Genomic DNA, 18,064 nt, shown 5'->3' with positions numbered 1-18,064 from the left:
CACAGTGAAAGCAGAGCTAGGCTGGTGTGCTTGCCTTTCCAGCCAGAGGGACACATGGCCACGTCTGTGGAACTGTTTCTCTAGATATTTTATGTTTTACGAGCTAAAGCCATTCCACAAAGCTACTGAGGCTAGAAACAGTTTTTGGTTAGCTCAGCATAGCTCAGGTGGGAATTCATGTGAGAAGCATTTAGATTTACACCACATGGTCTTGGTCTTGCAGCTTTCTCAGTTTCCCATGTGAGAGCTTTCACTCCTCAGCATGCTGCAGTGTGATGTGTGATATATATCCACAGTTGGATCTTCTCTAGTCTTTCACATCTTTCCAGACCTCTGGGGTGCCTTCAAATGTATCAATTGGTTCTTCACCCAGTGTGCCTTTTCTAATCCCTCTTCCCACCTTTCCCTTGGAGACCCTTTTGCTCAATAGCAACACTCTGAACTCTTTAGTTCCACTTTATTATTTAAAAGGTATTTGTTACTGCAATGTAATTTTTTTTAACCACTGTGCTGATTCTACTACCATTCATCCTACCACATTTATTTACTCATTTATGTAGTCATTTGTTTGTTTCAACACAGCAGCAGTTCTAACACTCTGGCAACAAAAGCACATATATATTTCTATAATTCAGGATAATACCTTACATTCTACACCATGGAAATTCCTGGGATACTCGTGTGTGTGTGTGTGTGTGTGTATGTGTGTGTGTGTGTGTGTGTGTGTGTGTGTGCTTGCCTACACAACAGACTGTCAGAAAGAGAAAGGAAGCTGCTTTTTTCAACATTTTAAAAAGAGGCAGAGGTCATAGTTGGATTTTCACACTAATTTATTACCATGACACTCTTACAGACAGAACACAGGTGGTCAGAGATTTAGTTCGACTGGTGTGAGAGCTATGTGAGTTCTGAATTATCTAGTACTCTCTCATGTTGGCACATGTACTTCCTCTGTAGGAATGGATATGGAATTTTAATGTGCCACTCCAAGTCACCTTGTTGATAAAGGCTCTGCTAATGGGAAGTGTAGTATATCTTCATGCCGTGATGATATGAGAGATCTCGTGGCTGCTTGAGTTTGAGCAAGTGAGTCATGACCAGTGGCTTGGGCTCTGACCAAGAGTTTTTCTGCTGCCAAATGGCCACACAATGACAAGAAGGTGTCCCTGTGCTGCACTTTATTTTAACTGAGTGTAGCAGGACACACTTCACTTATTCTTTGGCACTTGCTGTCATAATCACAATGTTTTATCTTCTCTTTCATTCATCATGCCCAACTATGAGGCAGTATCATAAATTTTATGGTTATGCAATGCCTTATATTTCTTGCATTTCTTAAAGTAACACACACACACACACACACACACACACACACACACAGGTAAGTGGCTCCTATGTTGGTAGACAAGAATTGCTTTTGTCTTTTCAGCACAGTTTTCCACTGTCTTCCTATAGTATGAGGCGTTGTTTCCCACTCTGCCTCCTGAACTCCATCACAGGGTCAGACTCCTGTAGCATAAGTTGTGAATCCTAGGATCTTATGTCCCTAGGGTCTTATGTCCCTAGGGTCAGTGGGTCTCAATAAGCATGGATCTCAAACAGGGACATGGAGTCCCTAGCTGGCATTCTGTATTGGTCCTGGAGTTTGATAACTGTCCCCTTCTGGACTTTCCTGGTAACTACCATGATTCATTTCCTCTTATCTTAGTGAGAAGAGTTGTCTTATGCTAGAAAACAATAAGCAACCTTCAGGGACAAGCAGGAATGGAAAGGTAGGGTGGGGAATCCCTGGATCTGTTGCCATAGCTGTTTGTCTGAGGCTGTTGACTGACCCAGCTGCATGGAGCAGTTAGGGTCTGTTTAGCTTAGGGTGTTTTGATGCTGCTTTTCCTAAAAATGTCTAAACTCTAAAAGAGTCTAAAATGTCTAAAAGAATTCTAAAGAATTTCACAGATACTTGGTAAAGGGGGAACAAGCCCCTGGCAGAGATAACTAGGTGTTTGCATTTGCAGATTGACCAAAGCACATTTTCTGTGTACTCATCTGAATTTTAAAGTGTCATTACTGTTTAGGTAACACGAAGCTGCCTAGCTAACATTTACTAAGTATCTGGTATGTGCCAGTCCTATTGCCATCCTCTGGTATGCAAAACTGGAGAAGATTCCTATCTGACCTTAACAGGTCATGGAGAGACTGGCACCAATACCCAGAGTAGTGAATGTAACTAAAGGGGGATCTCTGTCATGGAGGTCCAGCAAGAACTTTAAGATTTGGGAGGTGTTTAAAAACACAAGGAAAACTCCTTTCATTATTGTTTGCCTTTTGACAGTGATTCAGGGAAAACTTTTGCAAAATGGGGGGGCAAAAGAGAAGCCATCGATTCAGCCTGCAATAGGATTGCCCCAGTTTCAAACTGTTTCCATGGGCTTTTGGCAAAGTAAATATATTAGAGATGTAGTGTGAAGCCTAGTGAGATGCATTTTGCTTATCTTCTATTGATAATCCTCACATGACTGGTCAGTGCTGTATATCCTTGATGTCATTTACATGGAGCTAGTGGACAAAAAGTTCCTAGGTCACTGTAGATAAGAACAATTAACTTCTTCTACATATTGATACTTAAAAGCCTTATTATTTTCTTTAAAAGGTGGTTACATCCACTAGTGACTCATGGCAAGGTGAGGGATAGAGAAAATTCAAGAATAGAGTGCTTATTGGACACATCAAAGAGTGGGAAATGATGCTGAAGAAGGCATGGAGTAGGAAGCAACATGGAATTAAAATATTACATTTTATTGAACATAATTATAATTTAAAGAAGTGAATATTTGAGCATGTTGCACAACTTAACAAAAAGTTGTACTCTTCATACCATATAGAGAAATCCTTTTTGTCTGTTTCGAAAGGAGATTTTATTTTATCTTGTTATAAGGAAGCGTTGATGTATTTGAAGCTTCAGAGTAACACAATGAGATTTGAATTTCAGGTTGATCACTCTGGGTGACGTATAGGACAGAGCTTGGAGATGAGGCTGGATGTCAGGCGAGCAGCTGGGTTCAGTGCCTGCACTGAGGTCTGTGTTGGCAGTGAGAAATGACAGAACTTAGATTTAGAGCAGAGATAGGGAAAGAGAAATTATCTCATGAGCCTGTTCTGGCTTGGGTATGTCAGGGAATTTCATGCCAATGCCTTGGAGTACATTTAGATAAGAATTCTTACTTTGAGAGTGGATATGTTGACCTGGTGCCCTCTGAAATGTCCCAGTAGCTACTGGTGACTACAACAGAGAACATATATAGAGGGAACTGTGGCTTAGGGCTGTGATCCTGAGAGTCTTGGCTCTGAGTCAAAATAATTCAAGTAAGTGATCTGGGGAAGAGAACCCTGACCCAAATGTCATCAGAGAAACCCTTCTAGAAATATTTAAAAATTGGTAGTTTCCAGACTATGGTTTCAGTGCATGAATGGGCGTCCCAAGTATCCTACTTGACTGAAAATGTCAGGTATCTACCTGATCAACACGTCCTCTGTACCAGTTTATGAAGGTGACATAAGGATATCAGAAGGGAAGCCTTGCCTCTACAAAACTTAAGTGACTAGTTAGGATGACCAAAAAGTACTTAAAAATTAAAGATACCAAATACCTAGGCTGATCTGGAACTTTCTATGTAGCTGGAACTGGCTTTGAACTCCTGATCCTTCTGTTTCAGTTTCTAAAGTGCTGGGATTGTAGGGTTGAGATACCTTATCTAAGTCTCAGAAAGTTCTTTATATGCAAAATGTTGAAAACAACAACACCAAAAGAGAAGGCAATATGGAAAGTAAATGCTATTGATACTAAAGCTAGGTTCAGAACAGCTCTTCTCTTGCTAACAGAGCAAGAGCTTGGAAAAGAAGTCTTCCTGTATAACCAAGGAGAAAGTGGTAGGTATCAAGTATGAGGCTAGAGCCTCACATTTAGAGTGCATTTTCTTTACTTGAATACTAATGCTATTTAATAGTACATCATCGGTTCTTATCATAAGTTGTTTGTGCTGACTTATTAGCTAATTATAACCCAATACTTGGCAGCTATGTGCATAGTATTTTGACCGGGACTTGCACATGACTCTTTCAGTTGGGAAGCAGCCCTAAATAGAGAGGTTTCTGTAGTCTAGTTTTAGTTTGCGGTCTTGATATTTTGTGATTTTGTGTGTGTGTGTGTGTGTGTGTGTGTGTGTGTAGAAAAATATTTCCCTTGGTTTCTCTATATGGAAGGAGAAGGCATCTAAGACCTCCACCATGACCTTTTGAGAACTAAGATAGATCATTGATTAACCTGCGGCATGTAAAACAGTCTGTAATAACTTTGGAGGTGACCACCAGCATTGGATATAAGTAATGAAAGGTGAATTCTGCAGGAAACGGAGCACTACTTGTGGAGAAAGAATAGTAAATCTATGTAAGGAATTAAACATTCTTCAGGCTTTTATTGGAGAGTGTTCCTTATTTAAAGTCTTCTTGACAGCTGTTATTAAACAACACTAATGAACCTTAATGAGCACGATGTGAAGTTTTTCTACATAGTAAAATTATGACAAAGCTTGAGAGTAATTCAACCAAGACATGAAGCCGAAAGTCGTAGATAATGGCTTTCATTCATCTTTCGGCAGAGAACTCTGTGGCCACTTGTTCCCTTAGAAAACATTTCCTCATCACTGAGTGTGTGGCTGTATGCCTGACTGTGTGTCTGCTAACTCTGATCTACTAGGAAATGAGACAAAGGCTTTCTCCCTGAGTGGGTATCTAGTGTAAAGGTAGAGAGAAATGTTAGCACAATTTCCTGAAATAGTTATTTACACTGATGAGTGTCACAAAGAGAGATAGGGTGCTATGAAAAATAGTTAAGACGACCCAAACCAGGCCCAAGACTCAGAGACGACTTCTATGAAGAGCTGAAATTTAATCTGAGATACAAAGAAGTATATAGTAATTGAATAAAAGTGTTAGGGAAGAGTGTGTGAAGGGAATCAAGCCCAGTTTTCCCAGAAACTGACACTTCTGGCAAAAGGAAATAACAGATACGGTGCTACAGCATGGAGCCCTAAAAGACTGGGGGAAGCCACACACCAGAAGGGCCAGATTCAGCATCATCCTCAGCATTAGCACAGGAAGCTCTTATCTGGACAGATAGATTGAAGGCCTTTGGGTGAATTCTGCCCCACAAGACTTGGATGTGGGGGTAAGAACAAAGCCAAGTTTTAAATCTTGATCCACAGGTGTTTTTAACTAAAGAATCTCTGAGAACCTGCTCGAGTTGGCAGGCTTAGTTGTGGGTAGGAACAGGTTGAACAGGGAACCCACGTGACGAGGTCACTTTTGGATATACTGAATATGAGGCAATTCAAGGACATCACTGCAGGAACTCTAGTGGGAGCATGAAGAGGTGATAAGTGGGTCTGCAGATTAAAAGAAAGAGCACAGTGCATGACCCAAGAAAGTGAAAAGAAAAACAATGTGTAGCTGGATGATGCTTGCTGAATCCTGTAGATGTCACAAGATAGAATACACTGAGAATCAATGGCTTAACTCGTCTAGCATAGGAGACAGCAAGTCAGGGATTGTATATAATAATTTCTCATTGGCATTTTCCTGTTCAAAATGATGTGAAAACCGAGGCAATAATCACAACCCATAGCCTTGTTTGAAACTCTCGTATTGACTGCTTGGTGTAATGCCCATTCAAACATAGCTTTGGAATTGAGACAGAATCCTGGAGGAAGGCAGGTTCTTTCTAGTATTTTAAAGGCAGAGGGGTACTTTTCCGTAGGGAGTGAAAAGATGAGACTCTTATCAGGGGCCCTCTGGGAGGTACAGGACAAGACCCAAGCAACTAAGTCCTGAAACCCAGAGCCCAGCCCACTGTGAGGAGCCGAGTGGTTTATAAGCCCACTGGACTCTGGGTAATCTAATTTATCCAGATTCCAAACAACTCAAACTCTTAAATAACCAGGACACTTTCTACATTTTGAAGACATGCCTAGCTTATACAGCTATAAAAGATTAATCTTTGAAATCTGCTACTTCCAGATGTATCCTAGAGGGGTTCAATTTCAGATTAATATCCCGACACCTTTGCTCTCTACGTTTCTGACTCTTTTCTGTTGCTGTGCTTTGTTTGTTTATATGAAGAAACAACCCAAAGTTGACTGTGAGTTTCTACAGGTCATTCAGGCATGCTTCATAGTTTTTAGAGCAGCTTAATATGCATTTTCTGAGTGGATTCTGCTAATGTAGGTGGCTTGTCATTATCAGTCCATTCTCAATTTTCTGTGTACTTAGTATTCTCAGAAATGATGACTTTTTGCCTGACTGATTCCACATTTGAATCTGACCAGCTTCCCATACCAAATATGGATTTATCATGAATTATGGTTCAGTAACTCAGCACTTTTACGTGAGAATTGATCTATGAGCAATACCCCTACATCTGTCTCTAAAGGTCTCAATGACGTCATGCATCTCATTCCATCTCTGACTCTGTCACAAGCATGGCTCTGAAGGCTTCTGTACTGCCTGAGATTAAGCTCAATGAAATCTCTTTTACCTAGTAATGTACAGGGTCCTGAATGATTATTGTTATAGACTCTGACTGCTAACCAAAATAAGATTAGGTACACCTTCATTACTAGGGTCTTGTATATTCAGTTTGAAATGCAAGAAGCATTTATCAGATATTAGTTATCATAATAATGAATTGTTTAGTCTTCTCTGCTCATCTGTTAAACCACTGTATGAAACGAGCCATTTCCAAAAGTATCAGAACTTTCAAGCTACCACTTGGCATAGTTTCAGTGAAGTCAGAACCAAAGATACTTAATCCCAGGGTTTCCTGATTCCACTTGGTAGAAGACCTAGGATGGGTCCAAGGATTCCATCTGCTAGTTCCCCATGTTTTAGACAATCACTTCATCTTGCCTTTTTTAAAATTGAAATTTACAGAATTGTGTCCAGAGAGATGCAAATATCTTAGAGGAAGTTAGAAGGCCTTCTGCTTCCAAGAAGCTATGGGGTTGACTGGAATTTACGCAGAAGTGGATTTGAACCAAGAACGGGTTTTAATAAAGACTGTGAGTAAGGGTAGGAACACAGGTGTGCCAGTGGGTGGGTAAGAAAGTCTTAGGGAAATTAGTCTGTGACTAACGTCAGAATATACAGTCTTTATTGTGACAGATTCTACTTGAGAGAAAAGTGAAGTAGAAGTTGGAAGCACAAGCTCCTGATGATTCAGTAAACTTACCCCTTCCTCATACCCCTGTGTGAGTGAAAATGGAGACTTTGTCTTAATCCTTTGGATTGGCTTCCACTTTGTCTGTGCCTTGAGAGATATTAAACAGATTTCTCAGCCTTTCCCACTGAAGGCTATTGAATTAGGAGCCAGGCTCTCAGGGAAGAAGTCACTTGAACAATTATTTCCTTCCTTGTGACTCTGCTGCACATATGACACAGCAAGTGCTTATAAATATATGATAAAGATATGGATCATTTATGAAAAGCACACTACCAAATTTCTACAAGTGTTGCATTTACTTTCGATTTCCTCAATTAAATGCCCCTTCCATTCTCATTTTTGGTACCACTCATTAGCTCCCTGCCTAGATTTAACCAATGGGATTTTAGCTATAGTTTTTAGCTTGCTCTGTTTGAAAAGCCTTGCTCCCAAACAAGGGAAGATCTTAGCTCTCTACGAGGGGAGGTCTCATCTGGGGACTCCTCATAATTCAAGAGCTAGAGTTTTTGACCCATGATTAGGAGAGAAGGAGGCGTGAATAATAGAGTTGGATTTCTGTGTCTGGCCAGCTGTCTGCAGACAGATGAGGGTCTGTCGGGGGCGTAAATAGTAATGAGGTCAGCTTGTGTGAGGAATAGGAGATGCAATAGGGCCATAGTGGAGTCTCTGTGTAAATTGGAGTCACACATAGGCCTCTTGGGTGGCTGTTTAATTTGGAGTAATAGTTTCTCCTTAAAGGTTATTCATTCTCTACTATATGGCCAGTACTAGCCAGAGCACATGCTCCCAGCATCAATAGGAACTGATAGATTTTATTATTTACACTCCCATTTAAGATAAGTCTTCTATTCATCTCTTTAACCATCCCAACCTCAAGCCACAAAGGCAAAGTCTTCCTTCATTTGAATTTCTTCTCATTTGACTTATCATTTTAGTATGTATACATATACACACATGCACACACGAGAGATCTGTCCTGAATAGAGCATCTTTTTCTTTTTCTTTTAATTGAGCTATGGTAGAGGACATGAGTTCTAAGAACATTTCATCTATGAAAAAAACACCAGAAAATGTCTCTTAGAAATTAATAACAAAGACCAAGACTCTTCAATAACAATTGGGTTAAAGTGAATCTATATCATGTCACCATATATCATTTGTTCTGGCCTGGATATTTGGGCACGTGCAATTTCATTTTGTAGCTCATCACCTAAGAAATATTTGAGTAAGGGGCTGGAGAAATGACTCAGTAGGAAAAGGTGCTCACTGCCAAATGTGATGACCCGAGTTTGATCTCTGAGACCTATGTGGTAGGAGAAGAGAACTGATTTTTACCAGGTTTCCACTGGTAAGGAACCTCATGTGCACACCTCATGTATGCCATGCCTAGTATAGAGGCCAGAAGGGGCTATTGGCTTCCCAGGAACTAGAACTGTTCACATGCACTGTTACATGGTGTGTATTTCCCCACACACATACGAACATATAAATAAAGGCAATAAGAATTAAAAAGAGATATTTATACTAGTAAAAGAAGAGATTAACATATAAATAAAGGCAATAAGAATTAAAAAGAGATATTTATACTAGTAAAAGAAGAGATTCTCTTTACTGTCTGCTCTCTCACCTTTGGGCACTTAGTGGAAGTGTGAGAATCGTAATTCTCATGTGTTTTCACTGGCATCTTGTTATTCAAAATGTGGAAAGGCCAGAAGACAATCAATATATGCAGTTGTAAAAACCCAGGTTTTAATGAATGTATTATAATGAATTGTTGAGAGGAAAGAGAAAAATACACAAAGGTTCTCCATTATCAGAACCCCAGAGAGTATTCCTACAAATGGTAGAAACGTCTGGTCATATCCATTTCATTTCAGTCTGGACCAGGCATTCCAATGCAAAACAAAACCAAAGGATCAAATGACCAATCTGGTCCTGGGTCATTTCACAGCCATTTGGAGTATTCTGTCTCGGTTTACTTTCCCACAGCAACACACATGATCCAGCCTTGTGAGAACATGTAGTCAGTTATAAAGGACTTTGTTTTTCTCCAAGTCTAACTTACCAAGGGTTGAGAAGTAAGATTTTCATATCTAACTGTGCACAGTGCTGTGGTCTCCATAGGGAAAGATGAAGACATGATCCTCTCCCAGGAAACCCAGATGTGTGGCTATCTGTTCAATTTCTCATGCCCTAACATTGCTGTAGCCAAATGGGTGATGCCTTGCTGTCAACCTAAAGTGGACACCTGGACATTTCAGCTTTTCAAACTCAGCTTGTTGGAACATTAAGCTTATTATAAACCTCATTATTGAGGTACCCATATAGCTTCTGCTCAGATACACACTCTAGAAGAGTGAAAGGCATTACCAGGCTTTCCACAATTTAATATCAGTGACTAATCATTTTCACTTATCCAAGAAATTAGAAAAACATTCTTGAATTGTAAACCTGTCTTTGACATACTTGATACTTACTTATGACTAAAGCCATGCCTATGGCTTTGGAACTCCCAGCCATCAAAATGCAAGCAAACAAAGTCATTTGAGAGCTCCTTGGCTCTTTGTCACAGCTCTTGTTTCTTGCTGTTTGGATATTTGTCTCTACTGGGCTCCTTGGAAGGTCCATTCTTACTGTGACCAGAACACCTTAGCCTTGCTCAGTTTCATCATCTACTTCCTTGACTGTGGCCAGGTAAGGGGAAATGAAGCACAGGGTCTCAAAGCCCTTGCTATGTGACACAGACAGGAAGAGCTCTGGGGAGCCTGCAGAACGATTGAGATCAGTGCTCTTTGTTCTTTGATGGTGCTCTGGTTTCAGGATCCACTGCGTCCATTCTGCTGATGCCTTCAAGATGAAGTTTTGGGGCTCACTTCCGCTGTTTTGTACAGTGGCATTTATATCCAACACATATACATACACCATTTGATAATACAAGCCACAGTTTCATGGAATATGACCTAAGCAAACATGGAATTTTGGTGGAGATCAGTGGTCTTTCAGTTTGTGTAAGAGGTAAAGGAGCATTTATTAGTTGGACATTCTTGTAGTGCATGGCAACTGTACAATGCATGACAGCTTCCTAAGAGCTCTTAAGGTTGCTGTGTGGGCAAGATGCTAAGTTCATTGTCTACAGAATTGTTGATAATATGAATGCTTGATAAAACTATCTTTTGGTATCAGAAATTTCTAGTGCTGGGTATTTTGTTTGTTTGTTTGTTTGTTTTTCTAGCTGAGCAGTGGCCTGACTTTGACACCAAAGGGAGGTGCACAGCTCTGCTGGACTAGCTAATACGTTGCCAGAGCTGGTGTGCAGTGTGTAGAGTCCTTTCAGCATGGAGGAAAGTCAGGCAGGCTTTTAGTTCCAAGAGGAACTGAGGTTAATACCTGTTTTCTTTATGGGTCTATTATTCCAAGATGAGAACTAAGCATTCAGTATTTCCATTCCAGAAAAACAACTTTCAATGTTTTCTTGTAAATTTTAATCACTGAACCATTCTCCCCCAGAGCAAAATTTGCAATCACATTGTGTTGTAATTCTGTTACCCCTATTATTGTAGCAGCTGACCTTCTTTTGAGCATTTACTGGATGCAAAGCTCTATGCCACCTGCTTAGTGACACTTGTTACATTGAACTTTCTGCCACACAGCAAAATAAATATTATTAATATTACCTAGATCTTTTCAGAGCTGAAAGAAACTACTAGTTTGGAAATGAGATAAACTGTTGAACACATTGAGCTCAAGAATGGATTTGAGCATAGAGACGTGGTCCTAAGCACTGCCTTTAATACCCTTTAACAAAAGACAGCATGCAAACAAATACAGCTAGCTTGTGTGCAGGCATTCATGTATGCATGTCTCTGTCAAATGTGTATGTGTGCGTAAGGTGAATGTATACAAGTGTGTGTGTGTGTGTGTGTGTGTGTGTGTGTGTGTGTGTGTGTGTGTTTATGTGACTGTTTCAATGTTGGGAGGTATGAACAGTGGAGCCTATTCCAGGGGGCAATTTTTGCCTTGGGACTTTTATGAAGTTGAGTTCTTTCCCAGCCTAGACTCATAAAGATGGGCTACTGCCTCTTGGGCTTGACTTCTCCCACACTACTGTCAGTTCAGCTAGATGCGAGAACAAGGAGCTTCTGGCCCTGTCTCCCTTCTACATCAGTCTAGCTACATGTATTGTAAGATTCGGCTGTATTGCTTCAACTCTCCACAACTCATGTGTTTAAAGTAAACTCAGTAAACCAAAACAATAGCATTCTTATAAGCAGTGAGTCAGAGATGAATTCTGCTGAAGTTCTTCAGACACAAAAGGCCAGGAATAACTTGGGCTTCTTTTCCAGCTCATTTCCTGCATTTGAATGGAGTGTTTTACTGCCTTTGGGCTTGTTTTCTGCTAGCATCTAGACTTCCTGCTGGAATCTTTTCACTGCTTTGCATAATTCTTCTTAACACTCCTTGAGAGCTTGAGAATTTTATTTTCTGTATCAGCCTACTAAAGCCTCTGTATCCTTAGAACTAGTAACGTAACCTGCTTGTTTAGTAATTTAATTACTTAACTAGTTGCTTAATTTTTTTTTTCTTTTGAGCCTCACTTCATTGAAGTATGGGGTAGGTTCAACCTCTCTAGGGTTTGTAGGTTATCTGAATAAGTTCCTTGAAGTTCCAGGAATAGAACTGAGAAGTGGGACTCACCAGACCCCTTCTTATTTTTCTCCTTCATGGAGGAAACCATGACTACAGCAGCTGCCCTTACTTTCCTACTAAATCCTCACTAAATGGAAGGAGTAAAATTAAAGCATTTTTATTTCTTGCTAAGTATATTCATTTTACTAAAACATTGTGGACAGCTGCCATGTTAGGCAAGGGAAAGATACTGGCAGACAGTGAACAGATTCTTGCCATCAGTGTAGAACATCAGGACCAGTTGGAGTCTTAAGGAACTGTATTAGGAGCAGGGACCACCATGAAACACAGAGGAAGGCTTTTCAAGCTTGGGAGGCCCTGAGAGGAAGTGATACATCACCTGAGACTTGAAGGATGTGCAAGACTCTGTGTCTGGATCCCTGCCGTGCTGTCAGTACCCAAGTATTGAACCTGGAGCGTGCTCCACGGGCCTGAGAGTTCTCTTGTGCTTGGGATGCTTTCTTCCAAACACCATGACATCATTTGTATGTGATTCACCTTGATTTGGGGAAGTGTCTACATCGATGCGACAAGAAAGGAAAACCTTACTGCTGAAACCGATTCTCTGGAATTAAGGAGTGTCAGGAACGGGATAGTACTAAGCCTTCCTTTCCCAAGGTCTAACAAATACAGAAGCCACATTTGGACATGTGTGGATGACAGCTGCAAAGACTCCCTTTGCTTGGCCAGTGGATATGTGTAATCTGCTGAACCCGTGACAGTTGATGTGCAAGCCTTTGGGATAGATGCTGAGGTCCATATGACAAGCTTTCTAATCTCACAAGCTCACAAGCAGTGGCAGAGGAAACCAAATACCTGGAATACTCCGCACATGGCAAGAGCCGGTTCCTGGTGAATTAAATATCTGATTACCAGCTGAAATGATTTTGTCCTTTTCATTTACAGGGACATTAAAATGTGATTTACAACAGAGCTGGATTCGAGGTCTCCTTGCCAGTGAAGTTATTAAAGTAGAGTTAAACCTTTTAAACCATGTCTTACAACTGCTATTATAAAATGTCACTTTAGATGCATGCCTTATTTTCTTTCTTGAGAAAATTCTCTTCAAAAGGTATGGGAGACATAAGTTAGCAAGACATAAGTGGTTGCTGTGAGTAGGCACTGAAAGCAAAGCTCTTCTTTCCATTCCCCCTTGGTTCTCTCACCCCTCCTAACAGGGCTTTTGTACAACTCCGGAAAACACAAGGTACTGTGAAAGCCAGCAGCCCAGGCTTCCGTACTCAGATCTGAGATCCCTCTGCTGATGTTAGTCCCTGAAGAATTAGTTGGGATTCTAAGCAAAGACCAAGAGTGCCCATCTTATTATTACTATTTGCCTTTGGGTGACTTTCAGCCTTTTTTTTTTTTAGTTTCTCCATGGACTTAGATGGTTTCTTGTGCTTTAATGCTGACTTTCAAAGACCATGGCATTTTTTAATTAGATATTTTCTTTATTTACATTTCACATGTTATCCCCTTTACTGGTTTCCTCTCCCCAAACCCCATATCCCCTACCCCCTCTTCCTGCTCACCAACCCACCTACTCTTGCTTCCTGACCCTGGCATTCCCCTACATTGGGGCTTAGAGCCTTCACAGGACCAAGAGCCTCTCCTCCCATTGATGACCAACAAGACCATCCTCTGCTACGTATGCAGCTGTAGCCATGGGTCCCTCCATGTGTACTCTTTGATTGGTGATTTAGTCCCTGGGAGCTCTGGGGGTACTGGTTAGTTCATATTGTTGTTCCTCCTATGGGGCATTATCTGTGTGTTATTTTCCTTGATTTGGAGAAGTGGCAAAATAGATGAGATAAGAAAGGAAAGCTTAGGGATGCCTTGAGGAGACAGATCTTCCTTTCCTAGGCTTTCTTTTCTTTGACTTCTCTAGACTGAAGAATCTGCTCACTTAGTTGAGGTTCACAGGAACTAATACAAAACTGATGTAATCATAAATAGCAGTAGAATATTGGGCCAGCATGTTTTTAAGACCATTTTCTTCTATGATTTGGTAAAATATTCAAAACAGGTGTCATATCTCTATTTGATGGATCAGGAATACCAAGGCACATGAGATTTGTCCAAGGCTAACTGACAAGGAAGTAGCAGAGATATGCTGAGTCTTGGCCTCTTCTGTTTCCTAGGAAAGTCCTTAACCAAACTTTTAGTATGCATCGACACTCCTTCTATCATTTGCTCCTAGACTTTGTTGCTGTACCGTTTCTAATTTCATCCTTTGAAAATCTATTTCTGATTTCACGGCTTAGCTGTGTAACATATTTACATTTAAAAAAGGACCGTATAGGGCTCTTAGTCTTGGGGTGAGCTTCAGTAGTCAACATATGCTTATTATGCTTGAGGTCGTGTGTGATTCCCAGCATGCATACCTATACACACATACACATACACACACACACACACACACACACACACACACACACACACACATGCATATACACATCCCACTGAAGGATGCTTGATGATAATGGGGGTGATAATTGTTAAAACACAAATAACTAATAACCATTGGCCACTAAGTGAACAACAGAAAAGACCTTTTGTAAGCCTCTATGCACTGTTTTCTATCCCTATGGATCTTGTAAACATGAAGGCTAAGGCTTGACCCTGGATCTTTTTCTCTTTAAGCTTGCCCTTGTCAGTCTCTCACACTACCTTCAAAGGGAAGAAGGAAAGCACAAGGCAGAAGAGCCTTTGAACTCCTGGAAAGCTGCTTCTCACTGCGAAGGCGACATGTGTTTCTTTCTGCCTGTCCAAAATATGACAACAGTCACAGTCTAGCAGCTGAACTGAAACCACACCACAGAAGGAAACCCTAGAATTGTTGACACACATTCCTGTCCCTGCTAAAGCAATCCCTTCCTCCAATGTCTGCCAAAGGATCTGTCTGACATGTGTTTATGCTTCTTTTCCTACAGGAGGAAATATAAGAAAACGTCCCAGAGGTAAGCACATCTTTCTGGGAGAGAAGAACCTTCTGGGCTGGGGTTGGATGAGCTGGGATTCAGCTCCTTCCAGGTTTGGCTTGTGGTACACTGGAATTGTAATAAACAGTCCTTGAATTCTCAGTGAGTTGCCTTCTTTATCTACCAATTTGTTGCTGCTGCTATAAAATTGAAATTGATTGTATGTTGTACGGTGCATCTCAATGGGTAGACAGCTCATGAGATAGATCCGGTGGATTCACTGCTGTGTTATCAAGTGGTTTTTTTCCAAAACTTTGACCAAGAAGGAACTAGGCTGAGAGGGCAGTTGGGAGGTGATGCTTTCTGGTTGAGGAAACAGACATTTTAAATGCGTCTTGGATTCTCATTCACCTGAGTCACTGAGGAAAAGCTGCCCAGGAATAGTCAGTTGGAGTGTTGGAGCAAAGGCAGCCTTTTGATTTGACTGTAGGAAGGGTGATTTGAAGAAGAATCTGTCATATTCTCTAAGTACCTACTTACATAGAGGTCTGGCCTGGCTCTGGGCTGCGCTTTGCAGGCACTTTGATGGGGAACCCTGAAGCTATTTGGTACACACTGGCTCTGCTCATATGGATACAACACTCCAGCCTGCATCCTTTGCATTTACAGTTCCAGTGTGACTTATCAGTATTTGAGGAAATTCCATCTCTCACAGGCATACGTGATAGCATTTCTAATTACAGTGCTCCTTCAGCAGTAGTGTTTCCTAGTGCAGAGGGGCATGGGTTTTTTTGTGTGTGAACACAAGAGGTCCATGCAGGGAAAGTGGGTGCAACCTCTAAGTAATGGAATAATAAGTGAACTAAGAAATGTTATGTGCACCATGGTTGAACTGATCCATTAATTTACACTTTCTATGATGTATATTTAATGTTTCCAATATGATGTTTTAATATAAGAATGGTAAATTAATTACTATAGTCAAGAAAATTAGTGTATGCTTTACTTCACATGTGTGATACTTCATTCATTGTGTTTTGCTTCAAGCAAGGTTTCACTCTGTATCCTAAGCTGAGTTTGAATTCACTCTGCAGTGGACATTGTCCTCTAATGGCAATCCTCTAAGCATCAGCTTTCTGAGTGCTGGGATTAAAGACATGAGTTACCATGCCTGATTTGTCCATTCAGCACACTTTTTAGTGTTTCATTTTTATAACCCTATTAGACAGTGATGGCACACACAGTTTTCTACAACCTCTTTATCTTCCCAGCAGGACATCTTGCCACTTCCAACATCTCCCTAACTCTATAAACTTTCTCTCTGGTCCTCTGGTTGTAATTCTAAACATGACGGTAGCTGCCTGTGGGGGAGGGGACAGTTTCTTAGGAATACCTTTGCTGATCTTTTCAGGCTTGTATTTACCTGAGGCTAATCTATAGACCATGTGCGTGTCAGGGAGCTTTTCTGGTGTGATGCAGGAGGAAATGGATTAACGTCAAAGTTACCCAGGACAACAAGGAGGAGGGTGGATAGATATACTGTGTGTACTGCCCATGATTGTGCTAGATGCACTAAGAACACATTCCTTTGACTTATGCTAGTCCTTCTCTGATTCAGACTTGCCCCCACTGAGATTTCTCCTGTCTGTATGTCATATAGCTGCTTTGTATTTCTTTCTTTCTGTATTTAATGATGGATGTCTAGTGTATGATACCTTTTGGTATTTTGTTTTCATCTTCCACATGCCTGAAATATTGTTGCTTCATAGTAAATGTTGTTGCATGAAGAAATATTGCTAGCTGTTCTTATAGATTAAACCTTTAAGTTGATTTTCCCTGACACAAAATTACTGTTGAAAGTACCAGGACGATAGGTCCCATGGTATCCTATGCAATTTACCTTTGAGTTGATTAAAATAGAAACAAATTATTTTCTTAGAACATATATGATTGCTATTTTATTTACTAAATGATGTCATGTGATTTTCCCAGGAAAGGTGAATTAATTCTGGAATAGTCAGGCTTGGGGTGTCATGGTGAATTGGAAGTCAGTACAAGAGTGCTAACATACACTACAAATAGACTTTTTACAAAAAAAAATGCCATCATCTACTCCTGTCTTAGTGGTCTTCATTAAGGAGACTCATTAGGGTTATAATTAACACAAGTGCTAAAATGTCCTATGCTACTGAATTTGTAAAGTACATTCCAAAGAAATAAGCATGCATGGACCTTTTGTTTGCCAAGTGTTTAAAGTCGACAATTCAGCCTAGAAGACAAGGGTTGGCTTTTCATTTGAGTTCAATATTATAAATTTATTTCAAGTATAATTTACATCAAGATAAAAACCATTAGTAGAAATAAAAATTTTCAGTGGTTTTAACAAAACATTTTTAGATAGTCATTTATTATCAACTTTTCTAATCAGTATCATCTAGTAGAAATCTGTGTATTCTGTGGTTTCCAAGTAAAGTCTGCAGTCCAGAGACATTTATATGCAGCTGGACTATGTGAGTTACTGAGAGGAAATAGGCTCCAGTTTGAAGGCTTCCTGGACATTGCTACTCTATTAGAAATGTTGTTGGCTCACACAGCCAGCTACACACTTCTGTCTTGTCTAGGTTGGCTGGGTTCATGGTAGTAATTGCATGAGAACTGCTGAGCAGGATATAAGTTAATCACTTGGATTGGAGGGTACTATATTCTTCAGCAGTAAAATGTGATTGACAGTTTTTACATGGATCAGTCAGGGATACGAGACAGTTCAGCATCACCTCCATTGTACATTAAAGGGAGACAGACAGGTGGGTGGAGTCTTAATGAAAGAGCTGTTCAATCCTGTCAAATGTTCAAATTACTATGGCTATTTATGAAAGTGTATTTTGCATATCTGATGTGAATGCTCTCATATTCTTCATTATATTACAAGAATAAAGATTGCTTTGTGCTAGCTTTATCAATGCTTAATGCAATTTTATTAATTGTAAATTATAAACTTATTAAGACCAGTTTGAACTCTTCTATTCCAAATATTTTTCATATTAAATAGATCTATGTTCTACTGTTGTATTATAAATATTAAAATGTTCTCTGGACAGTGGCTCAAAATAGCCATTTCATTTCATCATGATTTTATGGTTAGGAAATTCAGGCTGGGAACTGTCCGGATGGTTTGAATGTGACCTAA

The 18,064-nt window shown here is 40.2% G+C and overlaps 1 protein-coding gene across 8 annotated transcripts in view; it reads left to right on the top strand.

Moving 5' to 3' along the window:
• The window catches only part of Pde1c (phosphodiesterase 1C), a 446,341-nt gene that overhangs the window by 193,262 nt on the left and 235,015 nt on the right, over positions 1-18,064 (top strand). For 4 of the 8 annotated variants that reach the window (XM_029534984.1, XM_029534987.1, XM_029534986.1 and 1 more), the window contains exon 2: positions 14,890-14,916. The exons of the other annotated variants lie outside the window; for them this stretch is intronic. In XM_029534984.1, the coding sequence (XP_029390844.1) occupies positions 14,890-14,916 (27 nt within the window). The remainder of the gene's footprint in view (positions 1-14,889; positions 14,917-18,064) is intronic. 8 annotated transcript variants of the gene reach the window in all.

This window comes from Mus pahari, chromosome 2 (genome assembly GCF_900095145.1).
Source record: "Mus pahari chromosome 2, PAHARI_EIJ_v1.1, whole genome shotgun sequence".
In the NCBI taxonomy this organism is placed as follows: domain Eukaryota; kingdom Metazoa; phylum Chordata; class Mammalia; order Rodentia; family Muridae; genus Mus; species Mus pahari.
The sequence above is the reverse complement of the archived record's forward strand: the minus strand, read 5'-3'. Positions and strand labels throughout refer to the sequence as shown.